General features: G+C 38.7%; 1 protein-coding gene across 2 annotated transcripts in view; it reads left to right on the top strand.

Moving 5' to 3' along the window:
- The window catches only part of MTREX (Mtr4 exosome RNA helicase), a 38,315-nt gene that overhangs the window by 12,829 nt on the left and 2,747 nt on the right, over positions 1-22,739 (top strand). For both annotated transcript variants that reach the window (XM_026670487.2, XM_026670486.2), the window contains exons 14-25: positions 344-445; positions 723-848; positions 5,708-5,858; positions 7,254-7,426; positions 8,434-8,502; positions 12,747-12,875; positions 14,288-14,398; positions 15,319-15,507; positions 18,008-18,171; positions 19,259-19,364; positions 20,713-20,769; positions 21,717-21,879. In XM_026670487.2, coding sequence (XP_026526272.1) covers positions 344-445; positions 723-848; positions 5,708-5,858; positions 7,254-7,426; positions 8,434-8,502; positions 12,747-12,875; positions 14,288-14,398; positions 15,319-15,507; positions 18,008-18,171; positions 19,259-19,364; positions 20,713-20,769; positions 21,717-21,879 — 1,540 coding nt within the window. The remainder of the gene's footprint in view (positions 1-343; positions 446-722; positions 849-5,707; positions 5,859-7,253; positions 7,427-8,433; positions 8,503-12,746; positions 12,876-14,287; positions 14,399-15,318; positions 15,508-18,007; positions 18,172-19,258; positions 19,365-20,712; positions 20,770-21,716; positions 21,880-22,739) is intronic.

The following is a 22,739-nucleotide window of genomic DNA, read 5'->3' as shown; positions in this document are numbered from 1 at the left end:
GCATATGGCATTCAGGTAACATGTTACATAACAGCTTTGTCTAGCTTGAATACTATTGAAAGTTTTTCACAGAACTGTTCACGTACTAAATACCTTCTCATGCAAGAAAGTCATTAATGAAGGAGTGCTGAACACCAAGTGTATGCAGCTGTGTGTTTAATATAGAGAAACCTGGTTAATAAAGAATACCTTTTAGCTCACAGCTATACTATGGGAATTGTACATTTAAAATTTGTTAGTTGTCTGCTTTTTTCTTACTTGTGACTTTAAACTATATAGTTGAATCTGGGTACTTTGGTATGTGGTAATGATTTTTTAAAAATACATTTCTGCCTTCACTTAGGCCTTATTTGCTACGGAGACTTTTGCTATGGGGATAAACATGCCAGCAAGGACAGTGCTATTTACAAGTGCCCGGAAATATGATGGAAAAGATTTCCGATGGGTAAGCATTGATCTGTATGAACTGTTTTTTGCATGGATGTGTCCTGTCTGGATAGAGACCACCCAGTCATGTGATCACCAAGCCACACCCAGTCAGTACGCCATGTCTACCTAGTCATGTGACCAAGCCACACCCACAAATTAGGCCACTCCCACAGAACCCATTGTTAAGACATTTGAATCCCACCCCCGGTTAAGATGTGAATTATTGTATTATGTTAGATAGATATAATATATTGATAGTGATGCATCAATATTTAATTGCTTTATATTTTCAGATTTCCTCGGGTGAATACATTCAGATGTCTGGTCGTGCTGGCCGCCGAGGCATGGATGATCGAGGAATAGTCATTTTAATGGTGGATGAAAAGATGAGCCCAACAATTGGAAAACAGCTTCTAAAAGTATTTTGATGTTTGATTAGAAAATTCTGAAAATGTGTGAAAAACATATAGTTAAATGCAAAATAGACTAGTGCATTTCTGGAATGCCCTGTTTTGGTCTAAAGAAATTCAGGGATAGCTTTTATTTTTGTGGAACTTTACCTTTTGGAACTGGGAGTAATTTGTTATGGATGCAGCCCAGACCTATTTAGATCAGAACAATATGGGTTGCATTTGTGGGTTGAGATCTGGCATCCCTAGAATTTTACAATAAGGTATGCTCATTAGCATTAGTACTGATTGTATTCAAATTTTAAAGTTTCTATCAAAGATGTTCTTGGTTCCGTTTTGTTTCTCTTTTGGCCCAGTTCAAGTATACTTCATAATTTATGACCAATATGTAAGTTATTACAGTTTTCTTTTTTAAACTGAGGCACTCTAGGTTTCAAACAATCAGATATTTGTTAGCAGTTACTGATTGGCATGCCATATTGCATGAACTGAAATTGCAGAGTTGTGTGTGCATGTTTATAGAATACATTCCAATGATCTGAATGCATAGTTAAGGTGATCTTTTTAATCAACTTGGATTATTATTCCTTTTATTTAAAATAGTATGAAATAACACGGCATATCTTGTGGAACATTGCGAGGAGTTTTGATTGAGGATATGGAATAGTATAAACAAACCAGAGCATTTGTTTCATAAATATGCATTCATCATATGCAGAATCAGCAGTTCAGAATTAAAACTGCTATCCTCTTTCTGTTCTATAAGCTTGCCCTTTCTCTTGAAGTCCATTGTCCCTTTGATTGCAACAGACATAAGATGCATACCATGATGAAACTGAGAAATATATAGCTTATCACATTTAGAGAAAGATACATTCAATATCATTCTCATCAGAAGAAAAAAAGATAAATTCAGTAATTATTTTACTGGGTACGAGGACCAAAAATAGATAGGTAATTCATTGTTTTCATTTGCAACACTAATACATATGCTGTTGTTGTAAACCTAAAATAATTGTTATGTTTAAACTACTGAGTAGACCTTGTAATAATTTTTCTTCTCCTCTGAATGAATGGCATACTGTCCTTTAAAGTACAGTGATAGTGCATACAGAAACATGCAGTGACAGTAATTAATTCTGGTATTAACATAGAATATATTCTTGGTTATGAAAGCTGAAGAGCATGGTCTTCTGCCAATATTTTGTCCTATACTATAATGTAATGTTTTAGTTATAGCTGAGGTATTTTAGTACTAGCGACTAGGGCATTATTTTTTTCCTAATAGGGTTTGTTTCAAGGAAGGTCAGCTCCAAAGCTAATTTTCAAGGCTAATTTCCTGATATGGACACACAAGCCAGAGTTCCAGAATTTGGCAAAAGGAGCACCATTTTCATTATTCCTTTAATAATCTGGAGTCAAGAGAAAAATTTGTGCAAGTGCCAGCTGTCTTTTTATTGCATTCCTGTGTGCAACTCTTTACAGATTATTAAAAATATTATTATAAAGACATTCTGTAGTTCAGAAAAGTATCGCTCTAATTGGGAATGTCTTGGGAGTGTAAGCTAGGATCCCAAACATAGTAGATCACATTATAATGATCTACGTTAGGATCCTGAAACTGAGAATTAAACGTAGTTGTGTGATCCTTTCAGATCAAAGTTGGTAATGCTGTTGCAGCAGATATTCAGACAAATAGTTGCTTGCCTTGATGTAGAATGCTAAGGAAGTTTTGTGATGCATTCACATTTTGTTTTACTTCATGTTTTACTATTTTTTCCCCTGCCTTACTTTACATTTATCCTTCTGGTTAATTTGTCGTTGAAAGTCATCCTCTGAGCCTGCCCCATTTATTGCAAGTTGGAGGCACAAGTCTTCAAAAAAGCTAGAATCCGTGCTACTGTAGAGGCTCCAAGTATAAATATCAGTTGAACTCCCAGACCTAATTGCAGGTTTGCCTGGTTTTACATTAACTCATCTGCATATGTTTCCAAACATTGCATGTGTGGGCAGGCTTTGAAAAACTTAACAGACTTCAGTTGGTCAAAGGATGTGACCTGCCAGCATGAAAAATCTGGCAGAGAGGATGACTTGGCATTCAGCAATGGTACAGTATTTAGTGTTCTGATGGTTTTCTTTAAACCATTTTGTAAAAAAAAAATGAATTCCAGACAGCTAATTTTATATTACAAGAAAGCGTCTTGCAAAATATTGAGAATCCCAATTTCAAGAATGAAAAGCAGTATGTTCTTATGCTTGCGATCACTTCCTTTGTCTATAGTGACATTGTAGAGATTTTTATAGTGTTGCTTTTTTAAGGAGTCAGTGTTATATCGGCAAGTTAGATAAAATTAGGATTTTATCTGACTTGTTAACATGAGCACTGAAATGGGAAGAAGACTCTTACCAACTGACTCTTTTTGCACAGATAGAAAATAGTCTGTGCCCTGTTAATATAGGGTGTCTGAGGTGAGCCACTTGGGATCTCTGGTATTTCAGGAAAACACTTTGAGAATCACTCATGCAGCATCTGCCATTTAAAGAATTGCATAGGGCCTCAAGCTCTTCATGTTTGACTTGTATGTTCTCATTGCAGATGCTTGAGTGAACCTATGTCCACAGAGCTCTGTGTTATGGGCTAATTGATCAGGTCCATGATATATTTGTTTGACACTGATCTGATCAATTCTCACAATTTTTGCTTCCCAGCAAGAGTAGATCTATCTACACAGAGCACTTTTTTTTAATATGGTGAGGATCCAGTGCTAGGAAGGTAGACAAAGATGGCCCCATACTACTGGGATCTTGAAAGATTAATGCTTTACGCCAGGGGTGGGAAACGGTGGGTCCTTTATGACCTGTGGACTTCAACTCCCAGAATTCCTGAGCCAGCATGGCTCAGGAATTCTGGGAGTTGAAGTTCAGAAGTCATAAAGGAGGAGCCATAGCTCTCCACTTCTGCTTTAGGCTACCATGGTGTGACAGAAAAATGATAATTCCTGGGCTGCTGCTGGGTCAGTTGCTGTTTTCACTGGTAGCTTGATCCTAACAGGAAGCCTCTCTTTTTTACTTTAGTTTTGACCAGGACTTCATCTAACATAGCTGCTATAAAGATAATCTCTGGAAATGTTTCTGGGACTGGAAAAGAAATGGCAGTATTTCAAAACACCCTTAACAATAAGCAGATGTGTTTTCAGGGTCAGTCTATCTGGAAAATGATAACTAGCCCATAAAGTTTTGGATTCTGGCAAAAAAAAGGGTTCACATGCCTTTCAGATACCCTGTCAATGAATTCCTTAATAAGTGCTAGGATTTTGGCTTAGTCAGTTTTCAAGATTCTGTGTATACATTTGATACCTTGTTGACAATAAATCTAAAGAATGATTCACATGAATCTTTCTTCCTGGATGGTTCTTACTATCAGAGCTTAACATCTGCCTTTAATTTCTGTCATTGGAGTCTGCATGTGACAGAGGTGCTCTTTCGTGGCCCCCCAAAATGCATTGAGTCTGGTCTAAAACCTGTCACTTTAGACAATGTGTTAACATCTTGATGGACTGACACCAGATATCTGGGAAACTGCTATAGGGTTTGTTTGGACCGTAAGATCACACAGCTTGGGAGATGGGTTCTGTTGCCTTGAAGCATTGACCGTGTAAGTCCTATTTAAAAGAATGCCATTGCATCTGTCATTGGGATTTCCTTTCAGCTCATGGTTTTCAGTCTAAGAAAGCTGGTATATATTTCCTGACAAAACCTTCAAGACCTCTTATAGGGCTTGAGGCAAAATGTAAAAATGTTAGGAAGTGGTTGGTGGCTTGAATTTTATGGGCCTTCTTGGTCAGAAAGCTAAAGTGTTACGTGAAAATAATTTTGCAGGAACCATAAGATCCATTTTTCCCACCTCCAATAATAATTCTCTACATTTAACTGCTTAGAAAAAATAGAGCCATCAGAGAAAATACAACTTTGTGAATCCTCACCCACCCCCTAACCTCCAGATATTATTAAAGATATGTGACATTTTTTGAGGCAGCTTCTTCTAAGAGGCTTTGTAGGGGCTAGGCAAGATGGCATTTTCTTCTCTTGTATCTCTAAAACAGGGATTGCTTATGAGTTAGGCCAAGGGTCTTTAAACTTGGCAAGTTTAAGACTTGTGGACTTCAACTCCCAGAATTCCTGAGCTGACTGGAGGAGGAATTCTGGGAGTTGAAGTCCACAAGTCTTAAAGCTGTCAAGTTTGAAGACCCCTGATGTTAGGCTGTATAGATTTCATGTTCAGTACTGAAGAGCCTGAAAGCACTGCAATCTAGCAATAAAAATCTAGCTTCCTAAAGAGAATGTGGTTCTAAATCATCATGCTTCTCCCTTCTGGGCCTATTGGTACTTCAGCTTCCCAAAGAGATTGAGGACAACCCCACTGTCACTAAGGAAATTACTTTCTACTACCTTCTAAACAGATTCTAGAAAAAAAAAAAATTGCCTGCTAGGACAAAAAGCCCGAGGAATACAATATTGATGGCTTTCAGGAATAACAGCAAAAATGATTTCTTACGTTTTTTTAATCAACATGTTTTTCATACTTATGGTCTGTGTCATTGTTGAGAGGGTTAGAGAGGAAGAGGGGAATCTATGGAATTTGCATCTTCCATGTTGAGAGGATTCCCTATGTATGCAGGTTTGCCTGTTAGATCTACTTTGGAATTATATGACATCCTGAAATGTTTGGCAGGGTTCTTACTAGGCACAAATTGTATTCATCCAGGAATTATTTAAAATAGGGAGATAACTTCTTTCCTCAGATAAAAGCTTTTATGATTCTAATTCCTTATGCTACCTAATTTTGCTAATCTTATTTTTCTTTCTAGGGATCTGCTGATCCTTTAAACAGTGCTTTCCATTTGACCTACAACATGGTACTAAATTTGCTGCGTGTAGAAGAAATTAATCCAGAATACATGTTAGAAAAATCTTTTTACCAGTTCCAGCATTACAGAGCTATTCCAGGAGTAGTTGAAAGTAAGTTTTTAACAATACCTAATAGTTTGAAAGTTGATGTACAATTATACTACAGTGTTTACTTCCACAGTGTTCTCTGCTGCAATTGTTATCCTATTACAAAACTGCAATTTAGCACAATGGCTGTTCCCACAGAACTGGAGAATACTCGGTAGTTTCTTATTTCCTTTCTTTGAATAAAACATAAACGCTAAAGCACAGATGGCCCACTGTTTCAAATAAGATTTTCCATGCAGGTTTTTGAGGTTGGGAGTAACTATACAGTCTATCCCACACATTTAGGGCACCATTTATGGGCCTCCCCATGGATTTGTTTAATAACAACCAATTCAGCTCTCTCTGTGGCAAGACTCATATAATTGAATAAACTACTACTGGAACAAAGCAAGGCCTCTTCTTAATTATACAGGTCTCTCCAGGTCAGAAGGTCAAATATGCATAATTTTTCCAGTAATTTTTGCTTTTGTGTTTTTTGTTTGCTTTGTTTTATTCTGGTTTTTTATATGTGGATTTTCAATGTAATTTGCAAACCGCTCTGAACCATTATGTTGTGTCTTATACATTTTTAATGAATTTTTTTTTAAAAAAAAATCTCTTGGGGGTCTGCAGAATTAGTTTCTGGGGGAAATTGCTGAGCTGAAATAGGACAGACGTTAGCTCTGATTGCTTTATAGTTTCAGCTAAGATAATGGTAATATTATCTTACAGAGTCTGGCCATTACATAACCTACTCTGATATGTGGGCATGAAACTTCTGGGAAAGAGCTCCAGCACAGCAGAATTTCAGCAATATATAAGAGTCACATATTCCCCTATTATATGCTTGGAATCTCCTAATTGAGATCCTTTGAGCAAAACTTCAAGTGAAAATTGATTGGATTTTGCTGTTTTGAAAATATGAGAATTAATAGAAAGCACAACGTTCTTACATTATTGGAGTCTTTTTAAGGCATACTAACAAGCTGAAATTTACCACTAACTCTCCTGAACATTTTGGACAAATATACCAATGTTCCTTGCAACCTTTTATGTTAAAACACATAAATGTTAATATCATGAAGATTTTAACAATCCAGTGTGCAAACTGGTCTTCAGAAATAAGAATCAAATATACTGTAACAAAAACTATTGTTTGGGGGTAACCACTCTACACATTGTCATAAACATAAGTCCTGTTCTGTTCTCGCTTGGCAGTTAAGCCAGCATAAAACATATGAAATTCCTAATGTTCTGGGACATGTTGACAAGGATATGGGAGAGATAACAGAGTCTCTAAGTCCTGCAGATTTTTTTCTATGAGAAAATAGTGCTTTTTGTGGGAAAAATCAGAGTCATAATTCATTACAATATTGGATCCTTGATATAACAATTTGTTTTACAAATATGTATTTTCAGAAGTTAATAATTTGGAACAACAGTATAATGAGATTGAAATTCCAAATGAAGAAAATGTGATCATCTATTATAAAATTAGACAGCAACTTGCTAAACTGGGTAAAGAAATAGAGGAATATATTCATAAGCCAAAGTACTGCCTGCCATTTTTACAACCTGGAAGACTAGTAAAAGTAAGTTACTAATAGTAATCATCTACATTTTTTTAAATGTGTACTTTCCAAAAACAGAGTCAAGTTTTAAATACCGCTGTTCTTCAACATAGTGATTTCATATATTAAGGGACTATGTATGTAACTTTAACCCTTAATTAATGAAACATTCAGTATATGCTTTAGATCCATCATAGTTACAAGAAACATATCAGATTATGTAAAACGGAAGTTAGGCATGACTAAACATTCTCACAATTTGGACAGTTAATTTAAAGTGTGATTCCATTAAAATAAATTAATATTTAGTATCAATAAATAATCCCCAAACATCAGAAATTCAGTATAACAAATCTACCCATAGTATGTGTTTTTATTGTACAATGGAAAATATTTTAGAGATCCACCAGAAAGGCACATGTCTATTAAGGATCAGTAATTGAATAACTTGTGTTTGCTTATTTTCCTGATTTAATATTATTTTTAATGCATGTCCTAGAGAGAGATATATGGAATTTGTTTTGTTTTCAGTTTTCTAATAGGTGGTTTGGTATATTTCAGTTTAGCTTGTTATCTTTTGATAATAAAAACCAGTATTTTCTAATATTATTTGTAAATTATGACTGGAAACACTGATTTAGAAATCAGCTTATAGGAGCATTTGGCAAAAAGGAGTTCAACAGCAGTTCCTTTTCCTTCAAGACCCCGTGGAAAGACAAACAGCTCATCTAGTATTCCAGTGCAATCCATTGGGATGGGGTTAGATGGAAGTACTCTGACTTCGCCCCATACTATTAGAAGTGCATGAAGAAACAGCTCTTAAATTTAGTCTTTACATTATTTTAAAGTTTTTCTTGTTATTCTTGCTGTTCTCATTATATTTTTGATTTTATATTTTACTTTCACAACACAAAATATGCCTGATATCTTTTCCAGCTCTCTTTTTTGTGAGCATTATTTTATCTAACTACTTTATAAAAAGCATTCCCTTATTCAAAATAATATACAAGTTTAATATCTATTCTCAGGTAAAAAATGAAGATGATGACTTTGGTTGGGGAGTGGTGGTTAATTTTTCCAAGAAATCCAATGTGAAGGTAAGATAAAATGATTTTCCTCAATGCTGAATAAATATATCAGTATAAATGTTGAAGGCATGTGCTTTGAGCTGGACACAGACTGTCTGAATTGGCTGTCCTATGCAAGGAACTATCTGAATACAGAACACTTACAGATCCCTAACTGCATTTTATTTTATTATAGGAGTATTTATAACCCTAACACATTGTTCTAACAGTTACAGTTCAGTTAGCTGATTACATCAGGTTACAACTCTATTCACATTATCTGTTTTGGATGGAACTTATAAAGAGTACCAGAACTACTAAAAGTACTGCAAAAAAATTTTTTTTTTCTTTTTGGGAAAGTTGGAATTCAAAGTGTTTGGGAAATAATTATCAAAGGTGCAAAGTCTACTGGTAGTGGTGGAAAATCCATGTTTCTATGCTGTAATGCAATCAAAGTTGTTTTGCATTTGCATATTTTGCTTTTAGTGTATGCACATAATCTATTATTTTAATAGAAAGCGATAAAACTCCTTTGAGAGTATTCTAAATGACCTACTTTGCTATCCATTGAGAATGCAACAGACAGCAGAGATGTGATCCAATACTGGCTTCTTCATATTTCCATAGAGTATTTGATGCATATGTTACTCTGTTCCAAGTTTGGGTAAACAGCAGTTGAAAATAGTTGGCTTCTAGCTGCTTTTGCACATATGGATTGCATTCTGAATGCAGTTCAAGATAACATGAGTAAATACAGGTTTTGAAATCAAAATTAAAACAGTTGCTATATGTATCATGAATGGAATAGGATGGTCTCATTCACAGCTATTTTTATGAATAAATACTTGGATTATTTGGTAATATAATAGTAAAATAAAATATATGCTTCTGCTTATATCTGGACATTTCATAGAAACCTATGATAAAATAGGAAATCTGTACAGTGTCTTCCAAAAATCTTTTTAAAAAAACTCTGCCCTCTTATTCAAATCTTTTTAATCTTAGTAAGCCATGATTGTCATAAAACTTGCTATTTGGACATATACACTGCTCAAAAAAATAAAGGGAACACAAAAATAAGACATCCTAGATCTGAATGAATGAAATATTCTTATTAAATACTTTGTTCATTACATAGTTGAATGTGCTGACAACAAAATCACACAAAAATTATCAATGGAAATCAAATTTAGCAACCCATGGAGGTCTGGATTTGGAGTTACACGCAAAATTAAAGTAGAAAAAAACACTACAGACTGATCCAACTTTGATGTAATGTCCTTAAAACAAGTCAAAATGAGGCTCAGTAGTGTGTGTGGCCTCCACCTGCCTGTATGACCTCCCTACAATGCCTGGGCATGCTCCTGATGAGGTGGTGGATGGTCTCCTGAGGGATCTCCTCCCACACCTGGACTAAAGCATTCCCCAACTCCTGGACAGTCTGTGGTGCAACGTTGGTAGATGGAGTGAGACATGATGTCCCAGATGTGCTCAATTGGATTCAGGTCTGGGGAACGGGCGGGCCAGTCCATAGCATTAATGCCTTCGTCTTGCAGGAACTGCTGACACACTCCAGCCACATGTGGTCTAGCATTGTCTTGCATTAGGAGGAACCCAGGGCCAACCGCACCAGCATATGGTCTCACAAGGGGTCTGAGGATCTCATCTCTGTACCTAATGGCAGTCAGGCTACCTCTGGTGAGCACATGGAGGGCTGTGTGGCCCCAAAAGAAATGCCACCCCACACCATTACTGACCCACTGCCAAACCGGTCATGCTGGAGGATGTTTCAGGCAGCAGAACGTTCTCCACGGCGTCTCTAGACCCTGTCACCTCTGTCACATGTGCTCAGTGTAAAGCTGCTTTCATCTGTGAAGAGCACAGGGCACCAGTGGCGAATTTGCTTCTTGGTGTTCTCTGGCAAATGCCAAACGTTTTGCACAGTGTTGGGCTGTAAGCACAACCCCCACCTGTGGACGTTGGGCCCTCATACCACCCCTCATGGAGTCTGTTTCTGACCGTTTGAGCAGCCACATGCACGTTGAGCAGCCACATGCACGTTTGTGGCCCACTGGAGGTCATTTTGCAGGGCCCTGGCAGTGCTCCTCCTGTCCCTCCTTGCACAAAGGTGGAGATAGCGGTCCTGATGCTGGGTTGTTGTCCTCCTACAGCCTCCTCCACGTTTCCTGATGTACTGGCCTGTCTCCTGGTAGCGCCTCCATGCTCTGGACACTACGCTGACAGACACAGCAAACCTTCTTGCCACAGCTCGCATTGATGTGCCATCCTGGATGAACTGCACTACCTGAGCCACTTGTGTGGGTTCTAGACTCCATCTCATGCTACCACTAGAGTGAAAGCACCACCAACATTCAAAAGTAACCAAGCCATCAGCCAGAAAGCATAGGAACTGAGAAGTGGTCTGTGGTCACCACCTGCAGAACCACTCCTTTATTGGGGATGTCTTGCCACCTGCCTATGCTTTCTACCTGTTGTCTATTCCATTTGCACAACAGCATGTGAAATTGATTGTCAATCAGTGTTGCTACCTAAGTGGACAGTTTGATTTCACAGAAGTGTGATTGATTTGGAGTTACGTTGTGTTGTTTAATTGTTCCCTTTATTTTTTTGAGCAGTGTATTTGGCTATTATCAAAATATATACTATCACAAAGAATTATCTTAACAGTTAGTGGTTCCCTACAAATTGAAGAATTTTATCTTAGAAGCACTTTGTTCAATTAAGGCTCTTAGTGCTCTTTTATCCAACTGGCAAGAATAATGCGTTAATGGCATAGTAGATGTCAATAAGAAAATTACTGTTTTATGACAAATTCCCTACCGGTAATTATTTATGAAGACATAAGATCTCTCCTGGATCAGGCCAAAATCTTAATCTAGTTGAGCGTCCTGTTTCCCTTTTTGACCAATCAGTTTAGAAATACAAAAAATTATTTCTGACTTGCAGCTAACAGGAGCAACAAGAAGTTATTTTAGGACAAAATTCAGTTATAGAAATGTGGGAACTTGGAATAACAAAGAGAAAAATATGTAAGCATAGTTCAATTGTAATATGGAAACAATTCCTAGATGAAAAGGGGGGGGGGGGGGGGGGGGGGGGGGGGGGGGGGGGGGGGGGGGGGGGGTGGGGGGGGGGGGGGGGCTTCGGGGGGGGGGGGGGGGGGGGGGGGGGGGGGGGGGGGGGGGGGGGGGGGGGGGGGGGGGGGGGGGGGGGGGGGGGGGGGGGGGGGGGGGGGGGGGGGGGGGGGGGGGGGGGGGGGGGGGGGGGGGGGGGGGGGGGGGGGGGGGGGGGGGGGGGGGGGGGGGGGGGGGGGGGGGGGGGGGGGGGGGGGGGGGGGGAAGGGGGCTCCCCAAAAATCACGGAATGTGTGCTAGGGCACCACGTTCTTTAATATTAAGGTTATGTTTGGCTCCTGATTCTTGCTGGTTCTTAGAAATCTAATAAAGAAACTATATGGCAATTGTCCCAATTGCAAATTTAATAGTGGCATTATTATTAATTGAAAATAGCATGTCTTTCATCAAATTCTGGATGCATCTTACGAGTAAGTCTTACTTTGCTTCCCACTTTGGATGGAACCCTCCCTTTTGCCAGGAGAATGATGGAAGGAGAAAGATCACATGTTGTATAGTTTGAACAACTATGAAGTATAGAAAAGATTTTTAAGAAGCCAAGAATTCAAAGCCATATTTTAAAAATCAGGCTCCTGTCCATTGCTGAAAACCGATGAAATTTTTCATAAACGTTTTTAATTGTGCACAAACCGTTTCACTGTAAAGGGAAATACAGTATGTTTATATTGTTCATATAGGACAGTGATGGCTAACCTTTTTGTCGTTGCGTACCAAAAGTGAATGCGTGCGCGCAGCCATAACGCAATGCACGCACACCTCCCCCCGCGCTTCCATGCACGTGCGACCCCTGCACATGCGCACGTGACCCCGTGTGCCCCCATGCATCTCGGCCCCCGTGCATGCACAGCAGATAACCGAAAATGGGCTGGTGGGAGGTGCACGCGCATGCACAGTGGAACTGAGCTGGGACGACAGCTCATGTGCCGGCAGAGATGGCTCTGCGTGCCACTTCTGGCACGTGTGCCATAGGTTCGCCATCACGGATATAGGATGTGTTAAACTTTTTACCCTTTTCCCCTCCTAAAGAACCACTAGGGTACAGGAAGCCTCATAATTTTGTATTTGCTTAGTATTGAAGAATAACTCCATGCTTTTTCTGATCTTTTACTAATCTGGCAGCTTAATTCTGGTGAACTGGATCCCCTCTATATTGCTGAAGTCCTCCTACACTGTAGTAAAGACAGCCTGAAAAATTCTGCAACTGAAGCCGCAAAGCCCGCAAAACCTGACGAGAAAGGGGAGATGCAGGTGATGGGTTGTCTTCTTACTGAAAATAGAGTTTGTATGTCAAAGGCACTGTCTGCAAACTTTGTGATAACACATATTTTCTCTCTGTGTACAAATTGTTGCCAAAAACAAAGGACACAAGGTCCCTTCTTGCTGGATGACATCAGTTTTAGCTGAGAGAGAGAGAGAAAGTGCGGGGGTGGGGGGGGAAGAGCTCTCAGAAACAATTTGCTTATATTTGTTTGTTTTCAGTAAATGATTCTTCCTTCTTGCCTTTAATATAGATAACGATAGCTTCTTCCAAAGTAATGGTAGAAAATTAAGGTTTAACTCCAAAATTAGACCCATAAGAGATGCATTTTTCCTTTATGTACAGGAGATGAAAATTGTTTTCATCGGTGTGCACACTAAATTAAAATTAAATTTTAAACCTTGCATTAAAGACAAATCTGAGATCTGGTAGATTGAACAGCTGTTGATTTTCCAATGTTGAGTGGTTTTCTTATTAGTGGAAATAATAATAGCATAATATAAATATGCCTATTTACAACTATTTCATTCCAATTTTACCTCAGGATAAAGCAACTAATATTTAATATTTGTTAGGTTGTTGAATATTAGTCTATACCTACAGTTGTGTTTTCCTGGCTTTAAACTCTCTTGGGAAAGAAAGTCATGCATAGATTAAGAACTGGTGTAGAATTATTTGGCTATAACTTCCACTAAAGTTACATCCTTCACTGCAAGATTATTGAAATTTATGTTGGGTTTCACTGTTAAATCCCAAATTTGCCATTCAACATTCTGTTTATCTCATTTTCAGTCAATATGAAAGTCTGCTAAAACAACTATAAGAATGTTTGATAACCTGCTCATTTATAAATGTGTAACATTTGTAAACTGTCTAAATTGTTACTATTGCCACATCTGGTGGTGCTGAATTCTAGTTAAACAATTGCACAGTATGATGCAGATCATTGAATTCTAATAAAACCGGGGATTAATGCAGTTCAATCTGTGTAGGGGTAGATATACATAAAGTGTTTGCCTACAAACACACACACAGACAAAATGCATTTGTTCCTTGTTCCTGAATTTTCCTTATTTAGTTTTGAAGGCTGACAGAAAGATATATTTTTTTTAAAAAAAAACCTGATTAGAAATTTTGAGAACTCCAATTTGTGAGTTTATTTTTTTTTATCTCAACAAGTTAAGCATTTTCAAGAGAGTTCAATTTTAAATACAGCTAAATAAAGCAAAATTTGAACAGATTTATTACAGAAATAATCCATATTCTCCATATAGATATTGTATAACAAAATGAAAGTATGGTACTGTGCTCAGAATATGTTACATAAAATATAATCTCTTTAATAGTTTGAAGATTAATCAAGTACATTTTTAGTTTACTGATCACTTGTCTGTCTGAGTAGGTTGTTCCTGTCCTGGTGCATCTTCTGTCAGCCATCAGCAGCGTTCGACTCTATATACCCAAAGACTTGAGGCCTCATGATAACAGACAGAGTGTATTGAAATCAATACAGGTAAAGCGTGTGTATGTATAATGTATGAGGTATGAATGTGTGTGTGTGTGTGTGTGTGTGTGTGTGTGTGTGTGTGTGATGTATGAATGTGTGTATATGTGTGTGTTCTGTTTTTGCGGAATAAGGAAATAATAAAAATTAACAATTGAGTGGATTTAGTAAATGCTTACAAAGTGCCTAGCCCAAATAACAAACGCTGTTCTCACCACCTGATTGGACTACTGCAGCGTGCTCTAAATGGGGCTGCCTTTAAAGAACATTCAAAAGTTTCAGATGATGCAAAGTACTAAATCCCATCCACACCTTATGGGGCTCTGAGCACATTGACAGCAGAAATATCCAGGTTCAGTTTAAAGTTTGATGTTTGATGTTAACCTATAAGGCACTAAAATATCTGCACAGCTACCTCCATCAACTAGAATCCATCCTTCCTAGAGAAGCAAGTTGGGAAAACCTCTTTAGGTGTCTCCTACTACCAGGATATTAGAGAAGTTGAAGCTATAATAAGAAGCCTCCATAATAACCTCCTTTTGGTGGAATAATTTACTAGCAAAGATCAGGGTTGCTGTGGTCTTTTTGGCTTTCAGAAGCAGATTGAAATACAGTTTTTCTGGAGAGCCTTTTTGACTGCAAAGGGTAGTGCCAAGGAAATGCTTGTTTTCTCCACTTTTAAGACAATTTTAGATACAACTTACATTTTTTTAAAATCTTTGAATTGTTGTGGATGTTTTCTTCTTGTAAAACTCCCAAGAGTACCCTCATGATTGAAATAGTTTAAAAATCAAATAAATATTTGGTCTGAAGATTTATTTTTCAGTTTAATCTCTTTGCCACTTTGTTATCTGTTCTCAAGTATCAGCTATATAAATATTGCAGTGAAGAAATGTTTTAAGGATTTGTTTTTTAAATTTTTCTTAAAGGAAGTGCAGAAACGGTTTCCTGACGGAGTTCCTTTGCTGGATCCTATTGATGACATGGGCATTAAAGATCCAGGTCTGAAAAAAGTAATCCAAAAAATAGAAGCCTTTGAACATAGGATGTATTCTCATCCACTTCACAATGATTCTAATTTGGAAACTGTATACAAACTTTGTGAAAGAAAAACACAGGTAAGGAACAAACTTGAGGCAGGTTCACTTGAGAGGGATTGTAGGTCATTGAATAAAGTTTAATGCAGAAGGTGCAGGTTCAGTTTCTGATATCTTCAAACCAGTAAAAAAAAAATCCTACAAAAAGAAGTGAATTCTCCGCCACACAAGGAGCCAATTTTTGTAGTTATTAAGACACTAGTCTAGAAACCAGGAGACCATAAATTCTAGTCCTGCCTTAGGCCCGAAGCCAGCTAGGTGATCTTGGGCCACTCACTTTCTCTCTGCCCTAGGAAGCAGGCAATGGCAACCATTTCTCAAAAACCTTACCAAGGAAAAACACAAGGACTTGGTGACTTGAAGGCACAAAACAACAAAAATAGACAACATAGGGAAATATTCTGACTTGATGGGAGATAGCTTCACCCTCTTCCTCCCAAAAAAGCTCATAAGGGTAATTCCTACTGAAAAGTATTTTCATAATTAAAATTTCAGTAGATTTTTTCTTTACAAATATAATAGCCAATTAGAAAGTGATTTGAGATTTTTATTGGAAAAGCTACCTTTCTTTCCTAATACCTTTAAATTGGTACTCTCCTACCGTGTTTCTCACATAATAAGGCCGGGCCTTATTTTTTGAGCCGAAAAGACGGCTAGGCCGTCTTTTCGGGGTAACAATTTCCCCCTTTCATCCTCATCTAGAGCGCCCGCGGGCAGCCTCGCCACCAGCTGCTCCTAAGGGCGATCATGGCGAAGCGCAGAGAGCTCCCTACTCCCACCAAACACCTTTGCTGCAGACCCAAGACCTTTGGCACCTGCCTCTGTTGCTTTCCTTCTGCCCATTCCGCTGCCGTTTGGAGTGCCGTTGGAGCTGCTGCCGCCGTTTGGAGCTGCCTCTGCCGTTTGGAGCCGCCGCGCCGTTTGAAGCTGCCGCTTCCGCGTTTGGAGCACTACCGCTGTTTGAAGCACCACCGCCACTCCAAACACGGAAGCGGCAGCTCAAACGTGACGGGCGGCACTCCAAACGGCGGCGGCTCCAAGCGGCAGAGGCAGCTCCAAACACGGAAGCGGAGCCACCGCCGCCGTTGGAGCTGCCGCCGCTGTTTGGAGTGCCACCGTCACGCTTTGGAGCTGCCGCTTCCGCATTTGGAGCACTACCGCTGTTTGAAGCACCACCGCCACTCCAAACACGGCGGCAGCTCCAAACGGAAGCGGCAGCTCCAAACGACGGCGGCAGCTCCAACGGCGGCGGGTGGCTCCTTCCGTGTTTGGAGCTGCCTCTGCCGTTTGGAGCCGCCGCCGCCGTTGGAGTGCCGCCGCTCACGTTTGGAGCTGCCGCTTCCGTGTTTGGAGCTGCCGCCGTGTTTGGAGTGGCGGTGGTGCTCCAAACAGCGGTGAGTGCTCCAAACGCGGAAGCGGCAGCTTCAAACGGCGGCGGCGGCTCCAAACGGGCGGCAGCAGCTCCAAACGGCAGAGGCAGCTCCAAGCGGCAGAGGCAGCTCCAATGGTACTCCAAACAGCGGCGGCAGCTCCAAATGGCGGCGGTGGCTCCGCTTCCGTGTTTGGAGCTGCCTCTGCCGTTTGGAGCCGCCGGCGCCGTTGGAGTGCCGCCGTCACGCTTGGAGCTGCTGCTTCCGTGTTTGAGCTGCCGCCGTGTTTGGAGTGGCGGTGGTGCTCCAAACAGCGGTAGTGCTCAAACGCAAGCGGCAGCTTCAAACGGCGGCGGCGGCTCCAAACGGCAGAGGCAGCTCCAAACGGCAGAGGCAGCTCCAAACGGCGGCGGCGGCTCCAAATGGCAGAGGCAGCTCCAAATGGCGGCGGCGGCTCCAAACGGCAGAGGCAGCTCCAAACGGGCGGCAGCAGCTCCAAGGGCACTCCAAATGGCGGTGGTAGCTCCAACGGCACTCCAAATGGCAAGTCCCCCACCCTTCCCCTATTTTGCATGTTTTAAACTAGGCCTAAATTTGGGGGAGGGGCTTAATTTGATTTTCTGCCTAGAAAACATGCTGGGTCTTCCTATTGGTGGAGGCCGTATTGTTGGAGAAACACGGTATATCTTGTAATGTTCCGCAACTTATGTGCTCTCTATTGTTGTGATTATCCACAGCCACCATGGTCAATTTTCCTGAGGAGAGAAAAAATAGTGGAAACTTCTGGCCTCTTAGTTAGGACTTTGCCTCGCAGACAAATACATAACTGACAGAGTAAAAATGAATGTTGCTTTTGATATCTGTTTTGTGAGTTGACAAGTGTGTGTCTTGAGCCATTTTGGTATGATATCTCCTGACTGTCTGTAACGGACCGGTTTACTTTCTGACAATAAATCTTTCAAGCAATGACAAAGTATGTCAATTAGATATGTTTATTCAAATCCATTTTGGCATATAATTCAACGAAACATTTGACTTCTGCTTTCTCATTTATAAAAAGGGATTATCATGGGTTTGCAAGTATTAATGTGGCCTGTGGCATAAAGTTGTCTTTGTTTCTTATTTCTGTTAAAATGTCTGCGTGAACGTAGATTGCTGTAGACATAAAGGCAGCTAAACGGGAATTGAAAAAAGCAAGGACTGTTTTACAAATGGATGAGCTCAAATGTCGTAAACGTGTTCTTAGAAGATTGGGCTTTGCAACCTCTTCAGATGTCATAGAGATGAAAGGACGAGTTGCTTGTGAAATCAGCAGGTAAGATGATGATGATGATGATGATGATGATGTAAAAGAATCAACAAATGGACAGTTGTGTTCTGAAAGTTTTTCTCTACTTTGCCTTTATGCTGGTGTTCTATGATACTGTACCATTTAGAAGAACCTATTCATACAGATATATTTGGTTTGTTAAATAATAGAGTTCAAAAGGACTGCTCAATGGGTTCTGTGAGCGTTTCATTTAGCTTATATTACTCAAGTGAACTATATATCCTCTGTCCTCCGCCAGTTAACAACAAGCATTTGAAACAATTTTCAAAAATGTTTTCCGATATGAAAGAACAGAGTTCTTGTTCAAAGACAGTCACAGTTCTTCTTAGTATGCTGTGCATCAGAATTCCTAAGCTCATTCTAAACTTATTTTACCCTTATCCTAAATAATTAAGTCATAGAGGTTCCACTTTTAAATTCCCATCTTAATTTATGCAGCAAATATTATAAATACAAATAGTTCCCTTAATATAAAATCTTTTGAGTAGCAGAATATTCTGGACATTACTGAATACAAGTTAATATAAGATTGGGGTAAAACAGGACAAGGTTGAGCAATCTTTCAGTTATTCTGAGGAGGAAGCGTGGATTTATTAAATTTCCTATACCCAAGTGACTCTGGGAAGCTTACAACAACTGTTATTGAATTGCTGAAAATTGCCCCACCTGTTTCCACTAGTAGAAGTTATCACTGGAAAAACCTATTACTGGGTCAATAGTAAGTCTTGGAGTCAGCAGTTTCCCCAAAGCTTACTCAAAGCTTAGTACACTAAGACTAGCTCTTATCTCCCTACCTAAGCCAAGATTGTTTATTTTGTTTAGTCAAAACACGTATGACTATTTTAACTAAATCACCAACAAAATAAGTTGACTCTCAGTTCAGAAAACATTGTATCATTTACTCTTTTCTACTAGATAAATTTCCTAGAGTTCTCACCTCCAACATCTATGACATCTGAACTCTTAAATGTCTTTTTCCTCTATCTGTTTTGGAAGAAGGCAGAGTGACTTTTTAAATATTGATTTTAAACATATAAATTACTAATGTTGCCATTAATTGAATCTCTTCTAGTGCAGATGAGCTTTTGCTGACAGAAATGATGTTCAATGGGCTTTTCAATGATTTATCTGCAGAACAAGCAACTGCTTTATTAAGCTGCTTTGTATTTCAAGAAAATGTAAGTTATCTTTTCCACAGAAGTACCCATGCTAATGTGTTACAACAAAACAAATTAAAAATGAAGGGATTTGTGACACTTCTAAGACCTACTAGGTCTTTTATTATATCATGATAAACAGGAATTTGAGGACATGAAAAGATGCTTAGAGTATTGATAGAGAATACCAGGAGGAAATTAGCATGAGCTTCCATGAAATAGCAATAGGGCACTATGTTGGCTTCCTTCTCTGCCCTTATTGTTCCTGCAGTTGGTTATTCAGCAAACTTGCCCCCTTTGAGGAGTGACAGTAAGGAAGAATTGCTTCAAGACTGCACAGATAGGTTTACAAAATTCATTGAGAATTCACTCGGAACTTGACACATACGATGGCACTAGTGTCTAATGATGTTATGTGGGATTCTTTTGAACCTGTGGAGTTCAAATAAATGAATTAGAGTCCTCTGTAGTATAAACTCAGCTATGTGCCATAGTTAAAGCTGCCAGAGAAAGAAATAATATATTGAATGATTAATGCTGCTTAAATAGGCAGGTAGTACCCATCATTTTGAAGGAGGAAGCTGTGCAAGGAAACCTCCCTTGATTCAAATGTTCTAAGCAACGTCCAGTTGATTTCCATCGTTCTCTTTAGAGTAGGTTACTAAAAAGATGGGAGATGAGTTTAGCTACTGAAGACTTTGAAAGAAAAGGTTCTATCTAAATAAAATGAAGTCATACTTCAATCTTGCAGATGGAAATAAAATAGTACTTGTCATCCTGTAGATAACCCATGAGAATGTGATGTCATGATGACTGTGTTTTTTTTAAAATTATATTTATGTGGATTTAGTGTGTATTTTTATTATTTTGGTTTCATAGTATTTTTATGATGTATTTTTTTATGAGCCACCCAGTTTCTGCAATTGAACTTGCCTACACTATAATGCCAAAGAAATGAACACAGGCACTTTCATGGCTCACTTCATCAGGTACATGGAGTAAATTCCTACAGGGGTGATGGGGAGTGGAAGAAAAGGAAATGACAGGGGAGGGAGGCTGGCGAGAGCCTCTTCAGCTCTCCAAACAACCCTGACCATTCCTTCTCCATAGGAAGAGAGGAAATTCGTTGATCTGATCACTTAATAAATATGGAAATAATTCTGCAAGAAAAGTCAAGAGAACGAAATTAATTTTGGTTACAGAGCATATGTCAGAGATAAAAGTGTTGGCAAGGAAGCTTTATAAAGATATTAAAAGTGTGATGACCACAGTCTGTGAAGTGTCTTTGATTCCACTAAGATTTTATATGGTAGTTACATGAATTTTAAATTTGTAGAATATATAGAAGTTGTTGATGTGTTTTTTTCAGTCTAGTGAAATGCCCAAACTAACTGAACAATTGGCAGGTCCTCTCCGACAAATGCAGGTAAATGTTTTTCAGTTCATTACTTATGCATAAGTTATTCTAATGCTTAGTATAAAATGTCCTACAAAATTCAGATTGAAAGCTTAAACGTAAATTGGCAAGTGTGTTTTTCTAATGAGAAAAATGCATCTGTTTACGTTAGAAGACTGTATAAATTTGTCTGCTTTTCTTGTCTTGCAATCATCTTATATCACAATTGCAATGTTAATCAAACTTCTGAGGTCCAAACTGTCTTAAAGTTATGTGTTTCACTTAATTATAAATCTTCCAGCATAATTTAAAATTGTGTCAGCCTTGGAAGCCATTTTTTCCTAGGGAGCAACAAGTTGTTTTGTTGAATATGATTGGATAACATGATTTGGAAGAATTTATCTCAGGAATACTCTACATTTGAAATGCTGGGAGCTCTCATAATATGGCTGTCATGGATTGGATGGATATATCTAGTTCCATTCATTTGACAGAGGGAAACTGGCAAGGATACTCTGTTATGACTTCCAATCTGTTCCTTTGATTCATTTTTATTTTCTTAAGAGTGTCTGGGATCCAGAAATATTTTTGAAGTTAAAGATAAGGCTAGAAATTGACATTTCACTTTAAAAATATATGTTTAAAAAAACATGATAGGAACTATACAGTAATATCTACAATCTGATTGATGCCTCAAGGAGTATCATTTGGGAATCTCAATTTTATCCAATTAATGTGAGCTCTGTTTTAGCCTGTGCCAGCATACAGATTTCCCACTATGAAGCAGAAGCTATTTTTACATTAAGTAATTATATTCAAATAATTACTTTATTTAGAACATAAAAGAAATGTGTAAGACATACATTTTATTTCTCCTTCAAGAATAGAAATTAAACCATGACTGATATGTGGGCTTAAGGACAATTATTTCTGTGTTTGGTTTGCTGATTTAAATAAAATGGGTTTTCGTTTTTAAGGAATGTGCGAAAAGAATTGCCAAAGTTTCAGCAGAAGCTAAATTGGAAGTTGATGAGGAAAACTATCTCAGTTTGTTCAGACCAAACCTGATGGACGTGGTATACACATGGGCCAATGGAGCTACATTTGCTCATATATGTAAAATGACAGATGTCTTTGAAGGTATGTGCGTTTATTTTGTTGCTGGAGTTAAAAATTAAAGACTCAAATACTTTAGTTTGTAAATAGTTGTGGTTGTACCGTGTCTTTTTCACTTTGGTAATTATTCTTAAGAAAGGAAGAATGTCCAACGAAGGATCAGATAACATGGCATTGTGTCCTAATAAATGATACATTATTTTTCCCCAGTTCCTTTAGGAGGGAGAAATTGGCTTTCACATTGAAAAACACCAAATTAGTTTCTCTTTTCCCAATTCCATTACAAATTTTCATGGGTATTTTCTTTTTTTTAAAAAACTATGTATTATGACATTTGTACTGAATACACCCAGCAAACGATAGTTTCTGTTAGGGGTAGAGCATGGGTGTCAAACTCACGGCATCACAGCGTTGTCACATGATGTATTGGGACTTTTTTCCCCTTTGCTAAACCAGGTGGGAGCGGGGCCAGCACACGATGCATGCAGGCTGCGAGTTTGAACCCCTGGAGTAGAGGGAGAATTGCCAATCATAGAACAATCAAATAGAATGATTGGGGCTGAAAAACTTTTAGGGCTTCCATTGAAATTTCTGCCTGAGGGTTCTGAGAAATGTGTGATACTGCATGTCCTGCATCCTTCATTCAACTTTAGAAGTTTCTACATTGAACTTAAGTGTATTTACTGTAGGGTAACTACACATCAGTAATATTTGGTTTTAAATTTTTTTTAAATTGTTAATTGGCTTAAATGCTCACTAGAAAAGAACATAAATTGAATGAATAAACAAATAAACTGCAGTATTGGCCATTTAGTTTTTAAAACCTTGTTTGGTTGTATAAAAACTAGATATTGTTTACTTTTCCCCACCCCCTATCCAGGCGT

The sequence above is a fragment of the Notechis scutatus genome, chromosome 2 (genome assembly GCF_049901735.1).
Source record: "Notechis scutatus isolate UNSWTSFEM ecotype Mainland chromosome 2, rNotScu1.2, whole genome shotgun sequence".
Lineage (NCBI taxonomy): Eukaryota > Metazoa > Chordata > Lepidosauria > Squamata > Elapidae > Notechis > Notechis scutatus.
The sequence above is the reverse complement of the archived record's forward strand: the minus strand, read 5'-3'. Positions and strand labels throughout refer to the sequence as shown.